Source organism: Stylophora pistillata, chromosome 8 (genome assembly GCF_964205215.1).
Source record: "Stylophora pistillata chromosome 8, jaStyPist1.2, whole genome shotgun sequence".
NCBI lineage: Eukaryota > Metazoa > Cnidaria > Anthozoa > Scleractinia > Pocilloporidae > Stylophora > Stylophora pistillata.
Genome location: NC_142526.1, coordinates 14,191,713 through 14,214,287, shown reverse-complemented (window position 1 = coordinate 14,214,287; position 22,575 = coordinate 14,191,713). Strand labels below are relative to the sequence as shown.

Sequence of the window (22,575 nt, the reverse complement as noted above, 5' to 3'; positions counted from 1 at the left end):
GTATACTTTCGCATTTGAAATATTGGGTTTATTCCGATTTTCCTTCTAGTAAGTTAAATAAAAATGTATAAAAACCACAGTGGCTTTCGGAATAGATTCTGCTTGTTATTCGCTTCCATCATGCACCTGCATGTCGGTACTTTTGTTGTTCGTTCTTTGTGTAATTTTAGGTGAATATAGGTGTTAATGGTCTTTCTGGAAAAAAATTGGTTCTCGTGGTAGTTAGCAGCTGAGTTAAACTCGTAATTTTAATTTCCTTTCATACGATGTTTCCACACCAACCTTGCATAGACAAGCGGAAACTTTTAATTACTTTTTCACCCTTATTTCCTAAGCTGCGCTACTGCAATTGAGATAAGTATATTTTCTATGCCAGAGCTGCGAATTCTCACCTAAGCTTCTTAAATTTAATGACCTCGCGTTGATTGCATCCGTCCTTTTAATTTGAAATTATTTTCGTCGGAGAAACAGATGGGAATATTTAAGTGGTTTTCGTTTAACTTCAAAGAGATCTTTACCGCTTCTTTGTTTTGGTGTCTAAATATGGTTGATTTTCACACCGGTTAGTTGAAAAGCAGCTACCTTGTACAGTTTAGATGATCACAAAATTGAGTATGCTAGAGGTCGTGTCGCTTATTGACCTGACCTAGAATAAAGTTCACTGTGGAACCAAATGCTGTCTCATCCTTGACGTCCGTATAAGCTCGCTCGAAGTAGATCTCCGTGTACCAGGAAATCGTGACGAGTTTCCGTTCTCGCTGCCGAGTGGTCTCTACCGAGTTAATTTCCAGTTAATGTTGTGCCGTCCGCGAAGGTTCAGTTTTTCAGTTTACAAGCGAAAACTTATCGTCACAGTAGATATGGAAAGAAACATCTGTTCTAGACCATAATCCTGGATATTTAACGTACTTTTACAGAAAGATTTTTTTTATCAAACGTACGACTTTACATCTTTGAATTAAATCAACCTCCAATTAGCTCAATTGGTAGAGCGCCGGACTGTTGTGCGGGAGGCTGTGAGTTCAAATCCGGCGGGACCAACACTCAGGGTCTTTAAATAGCTGAGAAGAAAGTGCTGCCTTTGTAATAAAATCTGCAAATGGTTAGACTTTCTAGTCTTCTCGGATAGGGACGATAAATGGAGGTCCCGTCTCACACGCCCTTGTATGTGATAAAAAAAAATTGTGGGACGTTAAAGAACGCACACACTGTTCGAAAAGTAGTGAGTAGTGCCCGGTGTTGTGGTCTATCTTTGTGTAGTGTCTATCAAATTGATGGGGGGTACCGTGCCTTTGAATATTGTATAGAAAGGGCGCAATATAAATAAGGAATTCATTCACCAATAATACGTTATGAATATGGATTATTTACCTTCATAAATATCGAGCAGAGAACAGTCAAATTACATTAGTCTGCACAATTTAGAATCCCGACTTTAAGCCCCTTTCAAAGTCTCATCTTGTTTCGTTACAGATTATAATTACTATCACAGTTTTCAAATTTTCCTTTAGATGTTAGCTTGCCGCTTCGCCACCCCTTCCACTGCCACCCACCCCTTCAAAGTGAGTCACTACAAGTTGCCACTTGATACAGTGTAAATTTCTGGGGCTTATAACTAGGATTTTACACTAGCATGACCTGAGCCATTTGACTGCTGTGTCTACCAGTAGGGATCATAATTTGCACCTGCGATGGCTTAATGTCCAAGGCCTCTAGAATAAGTACGCTACATACCATTCTACTTACCTAACTAATTAGAAAGCTTATTGAACGGGCGAAAAAGTGACTGTTTTCTTTCAGTTTTTGACTTGAAATACTTTTTTTTTTCACAACACTTAGGAAAGAAATGCGTCAAAATTCTCGAGAGTGTTGAAGATTTTTACAAACTGTAAACTGTACACAACGGTGAAGATGGTAGTAACTAATGATGAATGATACATCACGATATTCCTTGGAAGCACTCTAACGTAAATTTACTTATCGGCAGAAACATTGCTACTCCGCGAAAATATTTAATTGAGCTTGAAGTTGAGGTGGAAATTATGTTCTGACCAAAGCTGCAGTGGACACTGAAGGCCAATTTGTTGTTGCGAAGAATCACACGTGGCAATCCGTTATTGATAGGTGACGTTGTCTCTGTCTTACGTTCCAGTGAAGACACTCGGCCAGACTTACAAACCAGTCATTTATCTGATTTTCGCTATTCACACACGGTACAGGGTAAATGGAAGTCGTAATTTGAATACTGAAAAGTAAAAACAAAGGTGAACTTCGAAGAGAGAGGATAGAAGAGCTCGTCACTTATTTAAATCCGACAACGAAAGTGATCTCCCCTCCTACTCACAAAAGTCCTGATCAACTGATTTTGCCAATTGAGCGCTACTTAAACACTTTTGCTGCCCTTCAAATGAACAGCTCCACATAATCCGTATGCATATAATAAATAAACGCACCTCTTCTCGATATTCAAATTTGGAGACATAAGCATGGCTTTAGGAGTCTGGGGAGACCATGCATCTTATAAAGATGGCGAACCGATCGTCAAATATGGCAGACTTTAAGGGGATGACAGCTCAATCATTTTTCTTAGAAAAACAGGACCATTTGCTTTTGGTACATTCACTGTATATTCAAACCATTCTGCACAGTATATCCACGAATTCACCATAGTGTCACTTTTAAAAGAGATCTTACGAATTTCAAGAAAACAGAGGAATAATTCAACAAGAAAGGTGTTGATTTTTTTCGTCCCAGACCTATACCAGATCTTCAAAAACATTATCTGCACTTAGTTTAACAGTGAACAAGTGAGCTGGTGTCTGTAACGAAGACCTGAAGAAAATACAACATATGAAAGCAAAGATGAATCTTGAATCTCACCTGTCTCCCACGTGAAGTTCTTGGCGCTGCCTTCCGTCAAATGAGGTCCAAGCTGAACTTCTGCTCTCTGGACTTACTACAATCTACAATTGCATCGAGAAAAGGCAATTATTGAACGCAACATCGTTTACAACACCGATGTCTTTGTTTTATTTACAGGTTCGTTTGTTTCAATTAAGTTTTCAAACTTTTTAAAGCACTTTATACCTTGAGTTCTACTCCCGCCGGAAGGATGATAGGCCTGAACGAGAGAGAGTGCGGACAGACAGGAGTAACTAAGATTCCAGCCACGCTGGGGTGAACCATCGAAGCTCCTGCAGCCACGGCATAAGCTGTGCTGCCAGTTGGAGTGGAGACGATGAGACCTGCAAGAACCAAGGGGGTTAACAACATACAAATAACCGGCATGGGAGTGAATTCTCGTGGATAAACTGAAAATTGATATATTGATCAACGTGATTTCTTTGAAATCTTTGAAATCTTCTGAGGATTAATTACAGAACAGGATGAGTGTGAAGGGACAGCATCTTACCGTCTCCCTGTACGGATGTGATGTGAAAATCATTGCAATATATTTCTAAGTTTGTGAGGTACGAGGAAGGACCACGGTCAACGACCACCTCGTTCAATACCTGTGGAGCAAAATCGCATGTACCTATCATTAAAAATAATCCAAGAAAGCAGGATATAAAAAATGAAACAGAACCAAAGAGGGAAAGAATTTCACAGAAGATAGTAACGATTAAAATCCAAAGACTGATGGTCAGCACTCTAATGTAAGACTACACTAAACACCCACATACTCGAACAAGTGGATTAAGAACTTTTACACTGAAATGTGATGAAAACTGTACAATTCAAAGAAGAACCATTTCAGCCTACCATAACTGAACAGGTTAAATGTGGTTAGAAAACAGTGCCTTTTGAAGTGTATTGGCATTTCTTATTTTGATAACACACTCCTTTAATAATCTCGATTCAATCAACAAAAATACTACCCCTCCCTTACACGCACCAGTCCCTCACCCCCTCCGGTTTGAAAGTTGTCCCTCTTTTATTAAAGGTAGAATCGAACAATGAATTCATCAAAGCGTGCATCCTTTTATGCGGGTGTTAACTGTATATTTTTCATATTTTTTAATTGTTTTTGTTTTCGTTCATGTATTTGTTTTTTTAAAGTTTTTTCTATGCCAAAGGCAACTGTCATGGACACTCTTACGTAATTCACCCTTTTGCAGAAAGTCGGAAACTACAACAACAACTAAGCAGCCTGTAAACCATGAATCAGTAATATGCTACAGTTGTGAACAGACCAAGTGACGGGTCTTTTTAGTTCGGCCTTTGTCTTCCTTGTCACGCTTGATAAAGTCACACTGAAGTCTGCTTCTTAGGGTTAAGCCCGCACGACCTGAAAATGGTAAACAGGACCGCTCTCTTGATTTATGCTTCTTATTACGTAACCCACAAGGGGAAAAGAAAATCACTTAATGTGGCTTGGAGTAATTAACAAACGTCTATACGTTAACAACAAAGTAAAAAGAATTCGAGGTGTGAGTGGCCTTTGCTCTCTATACGGATCTTCTGTTGTGGAGAGAAAACAATGCTACCAGGCCAATTCCAGAGATGAAAGCTCGAGTCAATTTTAGTATCTTTTGAAGACAAGCTTGCTCTCACTGGAGCCCCTCTTGGGCCACAAGAAATTAAACTCACCTTCTAAGATATCGGTTATTTTCTTTCGAAAATCTTGAAATCTAAACGATGTAAGAAATCCCAAAGAACCAAGATGAAATGCCATGACAGGAGGGCAGCTGGACTGTAAAAGAAAAATAGGACTTGGGTTGTACTTTGGCTTTCAGGCGGCTACTGTCATGTAAAGTATCATAGAGACTGTGCTGTTAGGACTTTCTTCCCATCCACAGAAGTTACTTACTAGACTGACAGTCAGCCTTATCGTCGTCGAAACACGTTTTGACAAGATTTTCAAGGGTGCCTATGTTCAATCTGAGGAGAAGTTATCATTTGGTATTCTAGATAAACCTAAAGGTTGCCTATTGTATGACCATCGAAGCAATCGTTTTGGCTCGCAAGTGAAGAGCGCTACTCCTTAGATTATCTTAAACGCACCCTTCACAAGACTCGGATAAGGGCGGTGACATAGCGTACTGTGGCTGGATCTAACATTTCACCAGTCTCTCGAAACATGTTCACATTCATGGGACTCTGTTAGAAAACTCTCAGTCTCTGGATTAATACAGGCAGTTCACCCCTACACACTTTCATCTGTGTACAATCTGGCAAACAATTTATGCCTTCTTGGTCCACTACGTCTCAAGTTGGAAAGGCACAACGATATTGTAATCCACAAATATATTTAGCAATAATCGAAATTCACCAAATACCAACAACTACCGGCACAAACTATTAGTATACTCACCTGAAACAAAGATGACGCATGCAAAAGTGTTCCATCACCTCCCATGCAGATGACAAAGTCGATTTTATCATCCAACTGGTCGCCTAAACAGTTATGAACAGAAAATAAATCAAACACGCGGTTATGCATGGTCAAACCACCGAAATGAGAGTAAGGAGCCTCGTCTTTCTTCAACCACTGGTGATTAATACCTTATTCACCCTATTTGAAAAAGAAAACCTTAAACCAAAAAAACGTTCAGGCTTGATCTAGTTTACATGCAAAGTTTCATTCGTAGAGATATGATTGATAACTCACCCTCTTTGAAAATGCACATCTTTGATTTCACACATGTAAATGATTCGTCTCTGAGTACTAGAGGATCCCCTACAGCAGATTCTTCAGCGTAAATAATCATTTTTCTCTCCTACAACATTACCAAAAAAAAAAAAGAAAAGGTATTCAACATTCAAAATGATATATAAACTATTCTCCACTAGGCGCGAACTTTATGCTTGGATACTTTTCGCGGACACCTTTGTAGAGAAGCAAAATGTTTAGGGAGGGTGAAGCTCGTTGAAAACTGCCGCTGAACTTCGAGTAACCAATCGGTAATGTCCGAGGACAAATATACTGAAATATATATTTCAGGCCAACTGGGGACTAAAGTGTTTATTATCCCTGAAATCTCTTTGGCAAAATATATAAACAAGTTTGTCTCGTCCTCTGTATACCAACACAAAAACGTCCTCCAACATGAGTCAATTCTTAAAAGAAGACTTTCATTGCATTGAACGCTAAGTTTAAGGAAAACTGCGGAATATCAACAAATTTTCTCCAGTTTTAGTTAGGATATATATTTGCTTATCTCACACGTAACATTAAGATGCTCTAAAACATAGTACAATTAAGTTTGGCCTAACCTCCGAGAGCCATCGGGTAAGTTCCTTGAAGCTTCTCGTTACCTCCTGATCCATTACTTTCTTTATTACTAACACATTCTGGGGTGGCTTGGCCCACGCCAAGAAGTGCTCCGAGGGGTCTACATGGCTCCTGTAACAGCAAGATGGAGAAGAAAAGTTGCATTTGATTAAATATCATATTCAGAATACTTACAAGACCCAGGCGTACTTCATTTGTTCCAAAGTACAGAGTGGTCAGATTTGAGTCAAAAGAAAGTTTGATGGTTTGTTTGAGATTTCTCAAGAATTTAAAGCTAAGATTGAACTTTTCACCAATCACAAAGTCATCCATAATAACCCGATTCAGTGTTAGGAGAGAAAGGCTAGAAAATTTTAACTTTCTTTTGGAATACAGTTTCAAGAGGTCTGCTATCAAAAACCTCACTATTAGAATATGGTTGACGAGGAAGCAAATTTCACTGATAAAATACTAATTTTTGTGTCAACTACTGACTACCCAGCACAACGTAAATATTCCACCTCTGGTATTCGAAGAAGACGCAAACGCGGCTACACCCTCAAGACAATTCTAAATTACATACATATTTTATTGTCGCCTCCCCAATGGGGCTTTTCAGGAACAATATATAAATTACTGACTACACATTCAAATAAAATTAATTAATCACAACATCTAATATAATATAATCTAAGAATATATATAAAAACAAATGTACACGATTGGTTAAAAAAAAATAGATATTCTAATCAGAAGTACTAATCAGATTTCAAAAATTCAGAAATAAGCAAAGATTTGAGTTTCCTTTTAAACATATCAATGTTCGCAGCAAGTTTCAGTTCTGTATCCTGACCGTTCCAGAGGCTAACAGTTCTATAGTGGAAAGATCTTTGACCGGTTGCTGTCTTGCAAAGTGGGATCTGTAGTTTCTGTGAGTTCCTTGTCCAACGTGTTGAGATTTTTGATCTTTGAACAAAAAGTGAAGTCAGGGCCTCAGGCGCGCACCCAGTCATGCATTTGAAAGCCAGAATTGCATTACGGTAGTACAGTTGTTGTCTTATTGGTATCCAGTGCAATTGCTTAAGAATTGGTGTAACATGGTCGTATTTCTTTTTGTCGCATAAAATACGGCCAGCGAAATTTTGTACAGCTTGGATTCTATTTAAATTCTTTTCAGTGGTGTTACACCATACGTTGGAGCAATAGTACAGTTTGCCGAAAACTAACGCATTTATCGGGATTTTTAATGTATCTTTGTTGAATGCATGCTTCACACGGTTGATTTGTCCCAGCCTGGACATGCAACTAGCAACTGTTGACTCCACATGATCTCTGTATGTAAGGTTTGAGTCAAGCATCACTCCCAAGTCCTTGGCACAATCGACAGGCAGGAGCTCTTTTCCCAAGAGTGTTAGACGGAAGTCTCCAACTTTGGCTGTCATTGCTCTACTTCCAAAGATGACAAGATTGGTTTTTTCGGGATTTAGTAAAAGAAAGTTCACAAATGTCCAGATATTTTACTTAGGTCATCATTAAGCTTGCAGATGGCATTTTCTTTATTGTCAAGGCTGAACGTCAAGAGTAGTTTAGTATCATCCACATAGCATTGAGTGCTACAAGATGTGGCAATACTTGGAAGGTCGTTAATATAAATATTGAAAAGAAGTGGACCCAGAATACTCCCCTGGGGCACACCGCAGGACAGTGGTAGGAAGTCAGAGTAGGCAGAGTCAATCCTAACGGTTTGGTATCGAGGAGACAGATAGCTGTTCAACCACTTCATGGCTTGGGCCGAAAGCCCAACGTCTTGCAGCGTTGCCATAACAACATTGTGGTTGATGGAATCAAAGGCTTTACTGAAATCGAGTAGAACAATTGCAGAGAGTTTCTTTTAGTCAATACTGTCCAATATGGAATCAGTTGTAAGGATAACCGAAGTTTCAGTTGAGTTCCATTTCGTATTCCCCATTTGTTTAGAGCTCATTCGTTGATTAATCGACAAATATGAGGTGAGTTGGTCATGGGCGACCCTCTCGCAAACTTTAGATAGTATTGGCAAAAGCGAGATAGGCCGATTATTACTTGGAATTTCTGAGTCACCGTCCTTTGAAATAGGAACAACTTCAGCATTTTTCCAGTCGATCGGAAACTGAGATGATTTGAATGTGGCATTAACAATTGAAGTGACTGATGGCAGTATGGATGGTAGGTAATCTTTGATAACATACATGGGAATTTTGTCGATTCCAGGAGCTTTATTTGGTGACATAGAGGAAATAACACGTTCCACTTAATCACAACTCACACAATCGTTAAATGAAAATTGTTCTAACTCCGGATATTCTTTAGAGACAAAGACGTTGCTATTGTCATTAATGTCATGCTTGAATTGCTCTGCCATTGAATTGACTTTCTCGGCTGTGTTCTTGCCCACGGATGTAAAAAAATTATTGAATTCATTAGCAACAACTTCGCTGTCCTTTGAAAAAGTCGTCTTTGATTGAGATTTTTTTGGAATACAACTACGAATTGCCTTCCACATGGTGTTACTATTATTCTTGTTGTCTTCAATTTGCTGTGAAACTAACTCTTTTTCTTAACTTCGCGGCGGAAATTTTTGTATGCGGACCAAGCAAGAGGATCTTTTGTTCGCTTGAATTCACGTTTCCAGTTATCTCTAGTAGCCATAAGCTCGCGGATTTCGTCTGTAATATAAGGGTTTGGCTTCCCCTTTATGCGAAAGGTTTTCACAGGCGCGTGTTCATCCAAAATTTGATTAAACAAAGAGTTAAAGATGTACAATTTATCATCCGGATCGTCGAAAATATCCACAACTAACCATGGTGCAAAACTAACTTCTTTTGCAAATTTTTCTTTAGAATATTATTTAAAGCTCCTCCTCGTGACGAATGCTGCTGATTTACGTTCCCTTTTTTATCTCAGAGTAACGTAAACAAGGTCGTGGTCGCTTATCGAAGACGGAAGTACGCTCGATTTAATAACATGCTTGGAGTTTGAGGCCATGATAACGTCAATCAGGGACATTGTTGACTCTGTAGTGCGAGTTGCACTTGAGATGAGCTGTTCCAGGTTGTAGGTAGAACAGAAGCTTGTTAATGCTTGAGATTCGGGTAGATCAGGTTGTAATAAATTACAGTTTATATCTCCAAGAATGTAAATTGGCTTGTTTAACAACAAAGCGGAGATCAAACTTGTACCCAAATCGGCTTCAAGGCATGCTACCGGGGAACTTGGTGGTCGATAGGTTGTGCAAACTAAGAATGACTTAAAATTTCGCAATTGAATTTTCATCCAAAGTTGATGCAGACCGTTGCTTGATACTCCAGAGATTTCACGTAGAATTTCAGTTTTAAGACGTTGTTTAACGTTAGCACACACACCGCCGCCTCTTTGGTTTTGTCGGTCCACTCTGAAAATATCATATCCAGGAATTTCAATTTCCAAATTAATTACAGAAGAGTCTAACCAGGATTGGGAAATGGTGAAAACGTCGAAGTCATTCGAGAGAACGGTATCTTTCACTTGAATGAAGTGTTCTCTTCGCTTGAGTGACCGTACATTGAGGTGAGCGATCTTGATGTTGTCCTTCCTTGAACATTGTCCAGGACCAGGATTTAATTCAATATCATGGACTAATTTGATCTCAGGATAGAAAGGAACAATTCTTGCGAGTTTTTCGACGCATTTCAAGTTTGTCAGAGCGCCAACGAAGGTTAAAAACACCAAAATTCTCAGGACAGAAATGAACGTGAGTTGGTGCTTGGAAACGAGAATACTTCCGAAAGTATATTCCGACCATTAAATTAGTATAGAACCTATATTTCCAAGACACTAAATCTACAGAAATGACGTTGGACAAACGTTAAAAATTTAAGAGGACATGGATCAGGTCACACTTGGGGCTTTATCTTTAATGGGAAATTGCCACAGGCAATGTGTCCAATTACCCAACCATTGTCACTAAAACTACCAATAAAACTAAGAACCTAATATGAACGGTTACTCGTGACCTAGAGCACATTATTCAGTGAATGAAAAATGAATTGCCCAATGGTGAAAGCTATGTTTTCGACTGAGACGTCAAGGAACTATTCACGAGAGGCTGAGAATAGATTTATGAGATTTCACCCAACATTCAAACAACCGCACTCACGCAAGCCTTCATAACTCAAATGATAACGTTTAACGATTTGAGCGTGGTAGAACTACGTTCATAAATATTACGTAATTAATTCTCAATGATTGAACTTACCACAACAAGCAACAAAATAAAAAAAGATATGAAAAAAAAAAAAAAAATTAAAAAGAAAAATAATTGAAAACAAACAAGAAAATACAATATTGACTACATACTTGGTTATAGCAAACAAAAGAACAACATCGCAACCGTGACGAAAGTAGAGCAATATTCGGCCTTGATTAGCATAGTAACTGAAATTTCTATGGTTTTCATCACAAAAAGTTTTGTTTGACCCCGAAAGCGTACCTCAACCAATAAAAGGGAAAAGTTTAGTGCAGTCTCCAAAAAATTCCATTCTTTTAAAAGTTACTCTACTACTGTTCGTATTGTAACCCTTCTTCTAGTACTTAAGATCAAAGCACAGCACTGTATAAAGCGGTAGGCGTTAGGAGACCATAGCACTGTAATGCGAAAAGTGCTAGAAGATCACACACAGCAGGACACAATCAAGAAGAAAAAATTGCTAGTTGATAAATGTGAGCTGGATGATTGGAAAGCATTAACTGTTACGTAGTAAATTAACCTTTTGACATATAATTTAAATCAACTTCGATCAAAACTATGACGAGGATCCCGTTAATTTAAACGAAAATCTAGACTTGTGGGCTCAATTGAGCGCTTCCAGTATTTGACAGACGCAAGTGGGATTTCAAAAGCATGTTAGACAAGTAACCGAACTACCTACGTACGTGACAGAAGCTAAGAACACATTTTACCGGTGTGTGGAAGCCTCCTGTAGATATCTATGATTCTGGTCTGTTGGTGACGTCTCAAACTGATTAGTCGGCTTCAAGCTGAATTTTCCATTTATCCAGTTGCGACCCCGATGATCATTTTTCTTACGAAATTTTTTTGTCGAAGAAGCCTTCATGACATATGAGCAAGAAAAGACACTGATTTAATCAATACTCAAGATTGACCTCAAGGTTTTAAACACGTATATACACCTTCTAAGTAAATTCAACAACAGGTGTATTGATAAGGCAAGTCGTCTACACAACCGTGACAAAGGTAAAGAAACTTACAAGTGGATAATTGCAAATTAACTGGCTCAGCGAAACGTTTCAAATGTCGCCATCCTTTGAGATTCTGAAGAGATTTGCTATTCTGCCAATGGTATTTCAAAAAATAGATTGTTCGGAGAAACATTTTTTAACAGAAACCTTTTTTTGCAGAGAGCTCGGAGCAATTATTTCAAGAGAATCAAACGCGAGTTCGTTCGCTGGCAAAAGGGAGAACAAAAACAATACACAGAAAATATAGTGCAAGCAGCATTACAAGAAATTATTATCAAATATCATCATTACAAAAGGTAAGGAACAAATGCTACGAAGGAAGAGAAAAAGCCTAATGGTTCGCTACTCGTTTGTCCTGTCGATCGTACAGAATCGATTGATGTCAAAAGGACACGTCAGCGAGGAAGCCAAACACATTGCCGTTCAGGTGATTTATTCACTCCAAAACGGGTTCCAAGACATATCTCTGATGTGGGTTACATCTTAGACCTGTTCGCAGTGGCAACATTCCAGGATTAAACGGAATGTATGAAACGCGACAGCAAAGACTGCCAACCCAGCGGCCGTTAGTGCTACCATTAATTTTACCCCATTTTAAATGCGCATGTGCGAGTTGCGACCTAGCCCCTTAAACATTGTAATGCTATTTCTGCTCTTGTCATTTTTTAAGCGATTTTATTGGTGTCTGCGGTCTCCGTAGGTGCAGTGTAAAACATACTTCTGATTGAAATCCAAGCACTTCGACATCGCATTTTGATTTAGTATGCTTTAGTATTCAATACGTTTACATAAGAACTGTCCCTGCATATCGGGTTCATAAACAACTAGTGTTACGTTGTCTTAAAAATAAAATGTAATCACGAATACAAGGCAAGAGAAAAACATCGTCTAAATGCGACACCACTACGGAAAATTGAAATGAGTTGATAAAATTCCGCTTCAAATCATGGGTTAGCCATCTCTAAATTACTGTGGCGCAGTGTGCCACAATAGGTAAGCTAACTCTTATACTAAGTCTGTTGATGTCCCTGTTGTTTTTGTTCATAGATGAAGTTTTTCTTTATCAAAAGAACGTCTGACGAACTTTCGACTTCGAGATCAAGATAACATAAAACCATTCTTTTTATCGGAGTTTCAGATACAAAGAACGCCAAAAGCTATTTATATATCAGCTCAGAATCATTTACCTTGTATATGGCCAATTATACATCGCTAGGGCCTTACACTAACGAATGCATGTCTTCTTAATTTGTAGCCAACTTGGCAGACGGATAAAGATCCTTTGTTTCCAAGAGAAGCTCAGTAAGTGGTTTACATGATGAGAACATGAGTGAAATGGGAGCAATATCTCTAAAATGTCGCTATGAGACATCAGTGTTGTTAAGATCTCGTTATGATTCATCTTGGCAAAATTACACAATGCATATCTATATCAAACCAATCAATTGGAAACCGTCCATATAAACCTGATAACGAAATGGCTAAACGAATATAAAATTCGGGTCGAAAGTGTTAAAGGACTTTTACTACAATATATGCTATGTATGTGGTTTAACATTGCTGTAAAAATTACACTAGGAGAGGGGTACCTTCTTTAAATCGGTAAGGACAATAATGATAAACAAATGGTTCACTGAATCAAACCTCAGGCCGACTCCATGTACAATTCCACGCTGTCGCGACTGTGAAAAATTTTACCACAATGTTTTATTCAATATTGCTTCAAATGTTCCGCAATCAATTTTGAAAATTAGTTGCGGTCGACAAATTTCCACGCGAATAGACGCCCTAAAAAATTGTGGAAGTTTTCTAAAAAATAAAGCACTTTCACTTTCTAAGGGGGAACTTTCAAACACTTTTGATTGGTTAACAAAATAGTGCAAATTCAGTATTGAACAGAAATTGCCCACAATAATTATTTCCGTATGATGCACGATCCTCGCAGTAGATAGCGCTATTTATGCTATATGTGCTATATATGCTATATAATTTACGCTATATATGAACTTCATATATTCATTGCATCTGATTTGTCACTTTCACGGGTTTATTACGAATCAACTTAACGGCCTGCTCCCAGTTGGCTTTTTAGCTCAACTGGTAGAGCGCTGCACTAGTATCGCACAGGTCAGTGGTTCGAATCCCGTACAGGCCTGATTTTTTTCAGGTCTGATTTTCGCTATTGCATAAATAGCGCTATCTACTGCGAGGATCGCGCATCATACGTATCTATCTAATACCGCAGTTCAAAATATATGAACTTCATATATTCATTGCATCTGATTTGTCACTTTCACGGGTTTATTACGAATCAACTTAACGGCCTGCTCCCAATTGGCTTGTTAGCTCAATTGGTAGAGCGCTGCACTAGTATCGCAGAGGTCAGTGGTTCGAATCCCGTACAGGCCTGATTTTTTTCAGGTCTGATTTTCGCTATTGCATAAATAGCGCTATCTACTGCGAGGATCATGCATCATACGTATCTAATACCGCAGTTCAAAATATATGAACTTCATATATTCATTGCATCTAATAATTATTTCAAAAGGACGTTCGAAGAGGTATCTTCGATTACGAGGAGTTGGGTTGCGAGACTAATATACAGAGGGTCGGCTATCAAAGTGTACCGCATTTACAACAGGCTTCTCAAGCTCACGTCAGGAGAAAAGTGGAAAATACTCACAAAGAAAGCGTCACGCGTCAGGTAAGTCTGCGGGTGACCTTCTAGACGACACGGTGTTTAGGTTACGTATTACCAAGAGTTTAATCTTTTGTTCACTCGCGGGCGAATTGCCACTAGAAAATCCATGCGATCGGCAGATGTTTCAAAAGATTTCTAGCCCAAGGTGATTGCACCCTCACATATGTTCTCATCTTTGCGTAGCATTGGCTTCGCCTCATAATGAGAATAACATTGGGGGCAAAGTAAGCCCCAAAAGGCGGAGGAATAACACACACAAGAGGTGAGTCAGTTTAGCCATCCTTCTTTTAAATGTTTCTACTTCGCACTCGCACAACGCGTGACCTTTATACGAGAGGCTAATCATTTTTCCAGTTTATTCTCCAGCTTGATTTGGGGAGCCTGTGCATCTACCCTACGCCCTCTAAAAAGCCTCGTATCAAACATCATGTGCGCTTCTCTAGGAGCAAACATTCAAATAAGCTGCCCTTGAAAAGGGCCGCTTTAGAGCACGACAATAGACCCCGCCCACAGAAAAGGCGCCGCGTATCAGAAGGTCACCTACATAAAGGATGGCTTTTTCGCTTCTATCCTCTGTTGGTTTTTCTCGCATGACTATTTCCCTTTCTTGAGATTCTGTATTTTTTCTTTAGCGTGGTATGGTAATTTTAGTGGAACAAGAAACTTCGAGGGCCTCTGTTAAGCTTACCGTATCCCAAGTGCCGTCACTCCTTTGCGTCGCTAATTTCCGAATTCACTACCAACCAGACAGGACCAGGCGGTGCGCGTCCAAAGGTGCGCGTCCAGGCGGTGCGCGTCTAACACGCCTTCCTTACTCCTTAAAATTAGTTTCCTTTATGTTACATTGCTGAGATAAAAGCAGTAAGCTGGACTTTTTTCGTTTTTGTGTCAATCAAAAAATTAAGGAAAGTATAATTTGAAGTCGGCAGACATGTACCACACATTGACTACCACACAACGAGCATGAGTGCCTTATATGCTTTCAGACTTCTGTGGTAACACATTTTCTACATTTACTTATTAAAACATCTCTAATCTTACTTGCAGCTTTACTTTCTACTTTACTGCCACTGCACTTGCAATCTCTGGAAAGTTATATTTTCCTAACTCGAATAGCTTCTTGGCTGTATCAAGTCAAATTTATTATGTTTTGAATTTCGCTCTACGTTTACGTTTAAATTTACGGTCTCGGTAATAAAGTTATTCTTCTCCTTCTTGATGACATTATATTTTGCACATAAATTGATGTCCTGTGTCTGTACAAGTATATGACCGGCCAAATCAATGCCCTCCGAAGGACTGCCTTGTCTCCACTAAGAGTGTTGATTTAAGTAACTAACCTGCTCTTCTTTTCATCTCCCCACAGGTGTCCTTTCCTTCCAAAGAGAAGTACAGGTGGAGGAGGATTTATTGATCTCGTCCTGGGTTTGCTACTGAAAATTAAACAGAGATAACAATGTTCAAATACTGGAGAAGTGTGAAAGAGGTCAACAGTCAGCAAATTGAAGGATAAAAGTGAAACTGATTGCAAATTGCAACAAGTTAATTTGCAATATTCCTATTCATATCTTTTACATTTCAACCCTTTTTCTCTTCAATGGTAGCCAATCATGCTCAAAATTTGTGTGATTCCTGTATGACAACTATATTGTATAACTAAACAATTGAAAAGACATTAATGTCAAGGCTAGCTGAAGGCTGCCTGGTGCAGTCAGGAAACCTCAAGGAACAAGCTTGATTTACTTTCATCATCATGAGCTCTACAGCTTATTACTCAGGCCACTCCTTTCAAAACAAAAATGTCCCTCATAGACTAGAACTCTCCTGAATAAAAATCGTGATCTCATCACAGTGTATCTGTTTGAGATATTGGGAAAAGACAAAAAGGTTTTTTTCATCAAATCTTTTCCAGCAACTTGGTGTAAATTATAGGTGTCAACAATTCTTAGGTGGAATATTATTATCAACAGTAACTACGAAAGCAATTGACATTACCAAGTGACTAAAAGACACTGTTCTTTATTTTCATGTGACAGCAGTCTAATTATGATATTTTCTACTCAGGTTTTATTCAAAACAGACAATTCCTCAACAGCTCTCACTTAGTTACCTTCAATAAATCAATATCACTTCTTATCAATAGTATTTCTTTCTTTGATTGATGTTTCAGACCTGTCAACTTCTAACTAACACCTGGTCTCAAACCCTAAATCACATTATTTTCCTTTTTTATCAGGAAAAATCCAATAAAAAGTCCCTATATGATTGTAGCACTTCACTAGTGTGTAAACAAATAACAAAACAAAAAATATGTAGTTGTCAACAAGCTCTGAATATTGTGCCATGTTGCAGATTTGGCTGTGTTTATAATAAAATTTGCTCTTGCACTTAAATGGCTTCCAGTCTTAAAGGTTTGTTGGTCAGTAATAGAAACATCCTGCCATGAGAAGTGCTTGAACAATTGTTATTTACTCATTGCTATGTATCAAAAAACTCACTCCTTTGTTTTATTTGTTTTGTTTTCTTTTTTTTTGATACATCACAAATCGTGAATAAAAATAATTTGTACACACTCCATGGAATAACCTCCATTTGTGATTGCTTTGCTTCATCACCTAGGGCCTGTATGCTTATCATTAAACATGTCCAGTACTTAAAATCTTAGGGTTGGTTATTCACACAAGGTTTTATGCAGTCAGAGGGTCTCAGGCTTTCTCAATAATAGGGCTGATTTAATTAACTAAATGTCCTTGCACTGATATCATACAGCCCCTCTCAATGCTGCTCACAAAAATAAATGTTCAGATCAAAGGTTCAGCCAAATTGAAGATTGTGGAGGATGCCATTTTGTTAAACAGTGGCTTAACTTATGACCTCAATGACCAATATAATCATCTATATATTTCTGAAAGTGAATTCAGAGATGTGTTTATTGATGAGCTACATATTCCCACCATCTTTTGAAAGGCCACATAACCAACCATGCACACAAGTGTCTATTGCTAACAAAATTCCAACTTTCATTATGTGACCAAATGGACATAAAGACAGCAGAGTGACAATAACTCTCAGTAAAGAAATGACAACTTTAAATTTAAATTTACAAGACATGTTTTGACATTCTCATGTCATCTTCAGTTGCATATGAGCTTTTAATGGTTGTACATTTGAATTTATATTAAGGTATGTTACAAATTATGTGTCAGAGCCTATGTTACAATTTGAATATTAAGTATACAAAAAATGAAAATAGCTCGTGCATAACTGGACCAAAACTAAAAAAAAATAATAATAATAAATAAATCAAAGACAAAAGGAACAACATAATTAAAAGGAAAGAGACAAATCTAGATGGTTCAATTGCTGATTAAGAACGGTTTTTCCCACTTAATATGCAATGCTTCTTTGATCTTAATTTGGAATTTTGAGGCGGAAGAATCTAGGATTGTGAAACATTCTGTATTACAAGAGTCAAGACTGAGGCCCTTGATGATTGCAGATGCCTGTAAATATGTGAAGACTTGTCTGACAAGAGGTGCTAACAAACTCGTGTACAAATGTGGCGTGAGTGGTCTCACCAATGTAACTGGCACTACAGCCAGCACATGAAAATTTATAAATGACACCACAGGGAGCCCAGACAAGCGATGAGTCTGGTTGTTTATTCGAAATATAAAGGAATGTATGGGAGAATATTGAAGAGTCTTATTATCATAAACTTATATCATGAAATGTCAGAGTTAAAGCTCAAAATAAATGTAAACCTACCTCACTTGCAGTGTATTGTCATTTCTGTGGCTCTAAATGGCAAATTTGAGCGATTTGGTGGGTTTTGCGTTGACTGTTACTATACGTTATAAGAAGGAGACAAGCGTGGAAAGCTCATTTTCGACCGCTCTAACGCGAAGCCGATTTTCACCCAGAAATAAGAATCGCCTGGCTTCCAAATCGAAAACCAGATAAACTGATAGGATGATGCTTCTCGCTGAATTCAATCGAAAATCCATTCAAAATCCAAGCACTAACTGCCAAAAAATTTTCGAGAAATGCAGCTTTCGAAGTGATCAGCATTTGCGGCCCCGATTTCGTGTGCCAAGGAGGAACCATCACACTGTTTGCCCAACACTGATTGGATGACACTAAACAATGCCTGATTACAAATGCCTCATGTGGGAGGGGAGTCAGGGGCATATTCGCGCCAGCAATTCATCTACTGACTAGCATGGTGTGAGGTTTATGTCGCGTGATGGAAACCCAACATGACTTCAACCCTCTTTGTTAATATGAAGAAGCATCAACCTTTCAGTTTATCTGGTTTTCGATTTGGAAGCCAGGCGATTCTTATTTCTGGGTGAAAATCGGCTTCGCACTAGAGTGATCGAAAATGAGCTTTCCACCCTTGTCTCCTTCTTAAAACATATGGTAACAGTCGATGCAAAACCCACCAAATCGCTCAAATTCACCATTTAGAGCCACAGAAACTACAATACACAGCAAGTGAGGTAGGTTTACATTTATTTTGAGCTTTAACTCAGACATTTCATGATATAAGTTTACGATAAAAAGACTCTTCAACATTCTCCCATACATTCCTTTATATTTCAAATAAACAACCAGACTCATCGCTTGTCTGGGCTCCCTGTGATGACACGCGAATGTAAACCTAGCAGTACTGAATTGTTTATAAATTTTCGTGTGCTGGCTTTAATGCCAGTTACATTGGTGAGAATACTCGCCACATTTGTACACGAGTTCGTGAGCACCTCTTGTCAGACAAGTCTTCGCATACTTACAGGCACCTGCAAACATCAAGGGCTTGTCTTGACTCTTGTGATACAGAATGTTTCACAATCCTAGATTCTGCCACCTCAAAATTCCAAATTAAGATCAAAGAAGCATTGCATATTAAGTGGGAAAAACCCATTCTTAATCAGCAATTGAAACATCTACATTTGTCTCTTTTCTTTTAATTATGTTGTTCCTTTTGTCTTTTATTTATTTATTTATTATTATCTTTTTTTTTGGGTCCAGTTATGCCCGAGCTATTTTCATTTTTCGCATACTTAATATTCAAATTGTAACGTAAGCTCTGACACGTAATTTGTAACGTACCCTAATATAAATTCAAATGTACAACAGTTAAAAGCTCATATGCAACTGAGGATGACATGAGAATGTCGAAACATGTCCTGTAAATTAAAATTTAAAGTTGTCGTTTCTTTACTGAGAACTTTCATTATGCAATAAACCACATTTTATATAAATGAATAAAGGCTGATAGTTTCGAAAGAAACTGTTCGGTGGGAGTAACGAAATAATTTGGATATATCAACAAAGTTGAAATGGTAAATTGGCCACCGTAATGATTACAAAAGCTGACGTTTCGAGCGTTAGCCCTTCGTCGGAGCGAATAGAGGAATTGTGGGTTGTGTGTGCTTTTAAAGGCAGAAAATGGAGCTACGTTATTGGTGGGTGCATGGCAACGAGAAAATAGTTTACCAGTTATAGTTTACCAGTTGATAAACTGCACAGGATTATAATTGGGAGGACATGAGGAAAGTTTCTGATGTTTGGCCAATTTACATTATCAGTGCAGTTGATAAAGCCAAATTATTTTGCAACACCAACACAGTACCTCACCTTCCTTAGCAACTTAATACCTCCTTTAACATACTATATATGGACCAGTTCACCAATATAATAAATATATCTTAATTTTTGTTAAACGTTTTGTGGTGTAGTACCGCTGTATATTTTTATGATTTGTGCCATATTTTGACCACCCCGTAAGGTGAGTTAAAATACAAATAATGAGTAAAAATACCAAGCGATACAACACACCAAAACATCTATTATTATCATTTTATTATCCAATATGCCAAATTATTATTTTAGTGTGGGTGAATTTCACAGATATTTATTTATGGGGAGCGCATGACAAAAGTATGTGAAGCAGAATGGATTTGGCGCATTGCTGTTTTCATTTTCTTCAATAAATGATGAAATTTCATCATCCTCTAACTGCCTTTTTTCATTCGATTTATCTAATAAACTTGGATCAATATTCTGACTCTTTGTTGTCAGAAAGATGATTTAAATTGTCTGCCATTTTTGCATCGCATAATGAATGAATCCAATTTGTTCCTTATGCGATGTAAGAAAACCTGTCTTGAACCAGTTCACTAAACCCTCAAACAAAACCCATGTCTGTTTTGAATTCAAATTAACCGGGCTAGTCAGCATAATGCTTGCACGAAACTTAAAAATCCAGACAGATTCCCATTGAAACAGCATTTATAGCACGACTGTTTACCAACATAGGTTTTGTTTTTATCACTGTTTTCAAGTCTGCCATGAGGATATTTTGGCCGTAATCACATCGATGTGTCTACATGTGCCAATTGTCCAAGGTAAAAAAAAAGTTCACTATGTCAAGGCAACAGCTTGTTATATTTCTTGTTGATGAATTCCTTGCACGCAGGTGGTCCAATATTCACCATACTACGGAACTAAATTATCATAATCAAGTTGTTTCAACAGATTCCTTCATACATTCAATCGGTGCAGAGCACTGCTTCATCTCAGGGCAGTACTAAATGCAATTCATTTACTGAAACAAAACTGGGAATGATTTCCTTATAACCCCATACCAATCAAAAATAAAGCCGAAGTCCCGAAGGTAACCTGTTATTTTGCCTCGTTTCTTTTATCCAAGAATTGTATGCATAATAGAATTGTATGCATAATGAAGTATGGAGTTATACGGAAATCTTGCCCAAAACAGAGTCGATACCAGTCAAACGTTCAGAGTTTGAGCCAAATATCAAATAGCTTTGCAAACAACAAGTCCGAACAAAACACGTTAAAACTACACATAAAGTGAGTCGAATGTGAACATTCAAACAGCTGCACACATGGCGTGGCAATTATTGTACTCATTGCACAGACATTTCTGCTCCTTAGTTCTTGCATTTTGACCACTGTGACCACTTTTAGAGTGAAAGTCCACAGTCACTGTTAGTTTAAGTACTGTACGATGAACAAGAGAGATGGTATGGTATCACAAAGCAATGTTACATAAACACGATATGGCCACGACAGTCTACGCAATCAGCTTTACTCTTAGCTGCCAACTGTAACGATTAAGAAGCCATCGGTTGTCAATATTACAGAATTTATGAGAAACAAGCATCGTGATAATTTTCTATGATAGATAGAGACCGGCATCTATGATTAAGAGCTACCGGTCGAGTATCTTCTTCCGACAATTGTACATGTAAAAGTTCAGTCGCCAAACAAATCGCCCATAACACTTACCCAAGTCGATAACATCCATTAGCATTACATACTAGCCAAGATGAAGATTTTTTTTCATCTCCAGCTGATTCTTCATTTTCTTTAAAACGTGCTAGACTTGGAGCGCTAATTCTCCTCGCCATTATTTATCAAAATTCGAAATACTAATTGCGGAGGACTGGGGCTACACGAAAATCACGCACTTCCTGCTTTGCGTAAACAAGTTGCCTTCACAAAGGCAGCAGTTTTAACACTGAACATGGATATCGCGTAAGTTTTTCCGTACGTGAAACGCGTGTAAAGAGAAAAACTGTGAGGCGATGAAATAAGGTGAAGCTTTTTTTTTTTAATTTTTTCGCGTAATAACCTTGTTGGGAAAATGACCTGAAATCCCTTGCAAATCGTTGTCATTCGTAGCCATGTTTGATATTAGCCATGTTACCCTGCACTCACCTGAATGAAACACGAGGAAGTGGAAATTTCAACATATGCATTTACCCACGTAAACGTTCATTTCAACGGTCATGATTTAATATAAGGCACATTTACGTGCGTGGACAAAAAAGTGTGGTCTGATCGTCCGGGTGGGTGTAGTCCTGAGAAGGGCTGTTGTCGGTATTCATGACTGACGTTTCGACAACCTGAATGGAAGTCATCATCAGAGTCATGGGTTCCTGTCAGAATCAAATGACTCTGACGACGACTTCCGCTCAGGTTGTCGAAACGTCAGTCACCACTACGGACAACAGTATCATGACTACACCCACCTGGACGATCACACTTAACTATCACATGTTACCCCCGGGTTCAAACCACTTACTGTACCAGCTTCAGAAAGAAAGATGTTACGCACGGGTGTAGCAATGACTAATAGCTATTTTTATTCTGATAAATGAGCATTTTGAGTTTCTTTATTTCTTCGGGGCTACCATTTAATTATATTTGCGTGTTTGGAATGAGAGCCATCGTCTTTATTTTCAACCCAAAATACCAACTGAAGTGATGACATGAATCGTAGGACGACATTTACGAGAAAATAAATGTAAAATCCAATGGACTCAACAATCATGAAATCCAGGTCCGTCTA

The 22,575-nt window shown here is 38.3% G+C and overlaps 1 protein-coding gene and 1 long non-coding RNA gene across 4 annotated transcripts; one reads left to right on the top strand and one right to left on the bottom strand.

Annotated features, from left to right (window-relative positions):
* Positions 1 to 1,346: 1,346 nt before the first annotated feature.
* On the bottom strand, positions 1,347 to 21,666 carry LOC111335737 (NAD kinase). 3 transcript variants are annotated; one of them, XM_022941727.2, is made up of 11 exons: positions 21,510 to 21,666; positions 15,533 to 15,625; positions 6,217 to 6,346; positions 5,612 to 5,720; positions 5,315 to 5,397; positions 4,591 to 4,693; positions 4,194 to 4,288; positions 3,413 to 3,512; positions 3,088 to 3,245; positions 2,881 to 2,963; positions 1,347 to 2,245 (listed from the first exon to the last, which is right to left on the bottom strand). In XM_022941727.2, the coding sequence occupies exons 1-11, from the start codon at positions 21,629 to 21,631 to the stop codon at positions 2,098 to 2,100; spliced, it is 1,224 nt and encodes a 407-aa protein (XP_022797462.2). In that variant the 5' UTR covers positions 21,632 to 21,666; the 3' UTR covers positions 1,347 to 2,097. The 3 variants fall into 3 exon arrangements, with proteins under 3 accessions (XP_022797462.2, XP_022797463.2, XP_088585604.1); XM_022941728.2 differs by having other exon boundaries at positions 15,533 to 15,622; XM_088729478.1 differs by lacking the exons at positions 15,533 to 15,625; positions 21,510 to 21,666 and adding an exon at positions 11,192 to 11,361.
* LOC148725138 (uncharacterized) lies at positions 11,662 to 14,165 on the top strand. The gene is made up of 3 exons (XR_015990363.1): positions 11,662 to 11,787; positions 12,747 to 12,793; positions 14,040 to 14,165. It is a non-coding gene; the product is annotated as an uncharacterized LOC148725138 (long non-coding RNA).
* Positions 21,667 to 22,575: the final 909 nt, after the last annotated feature.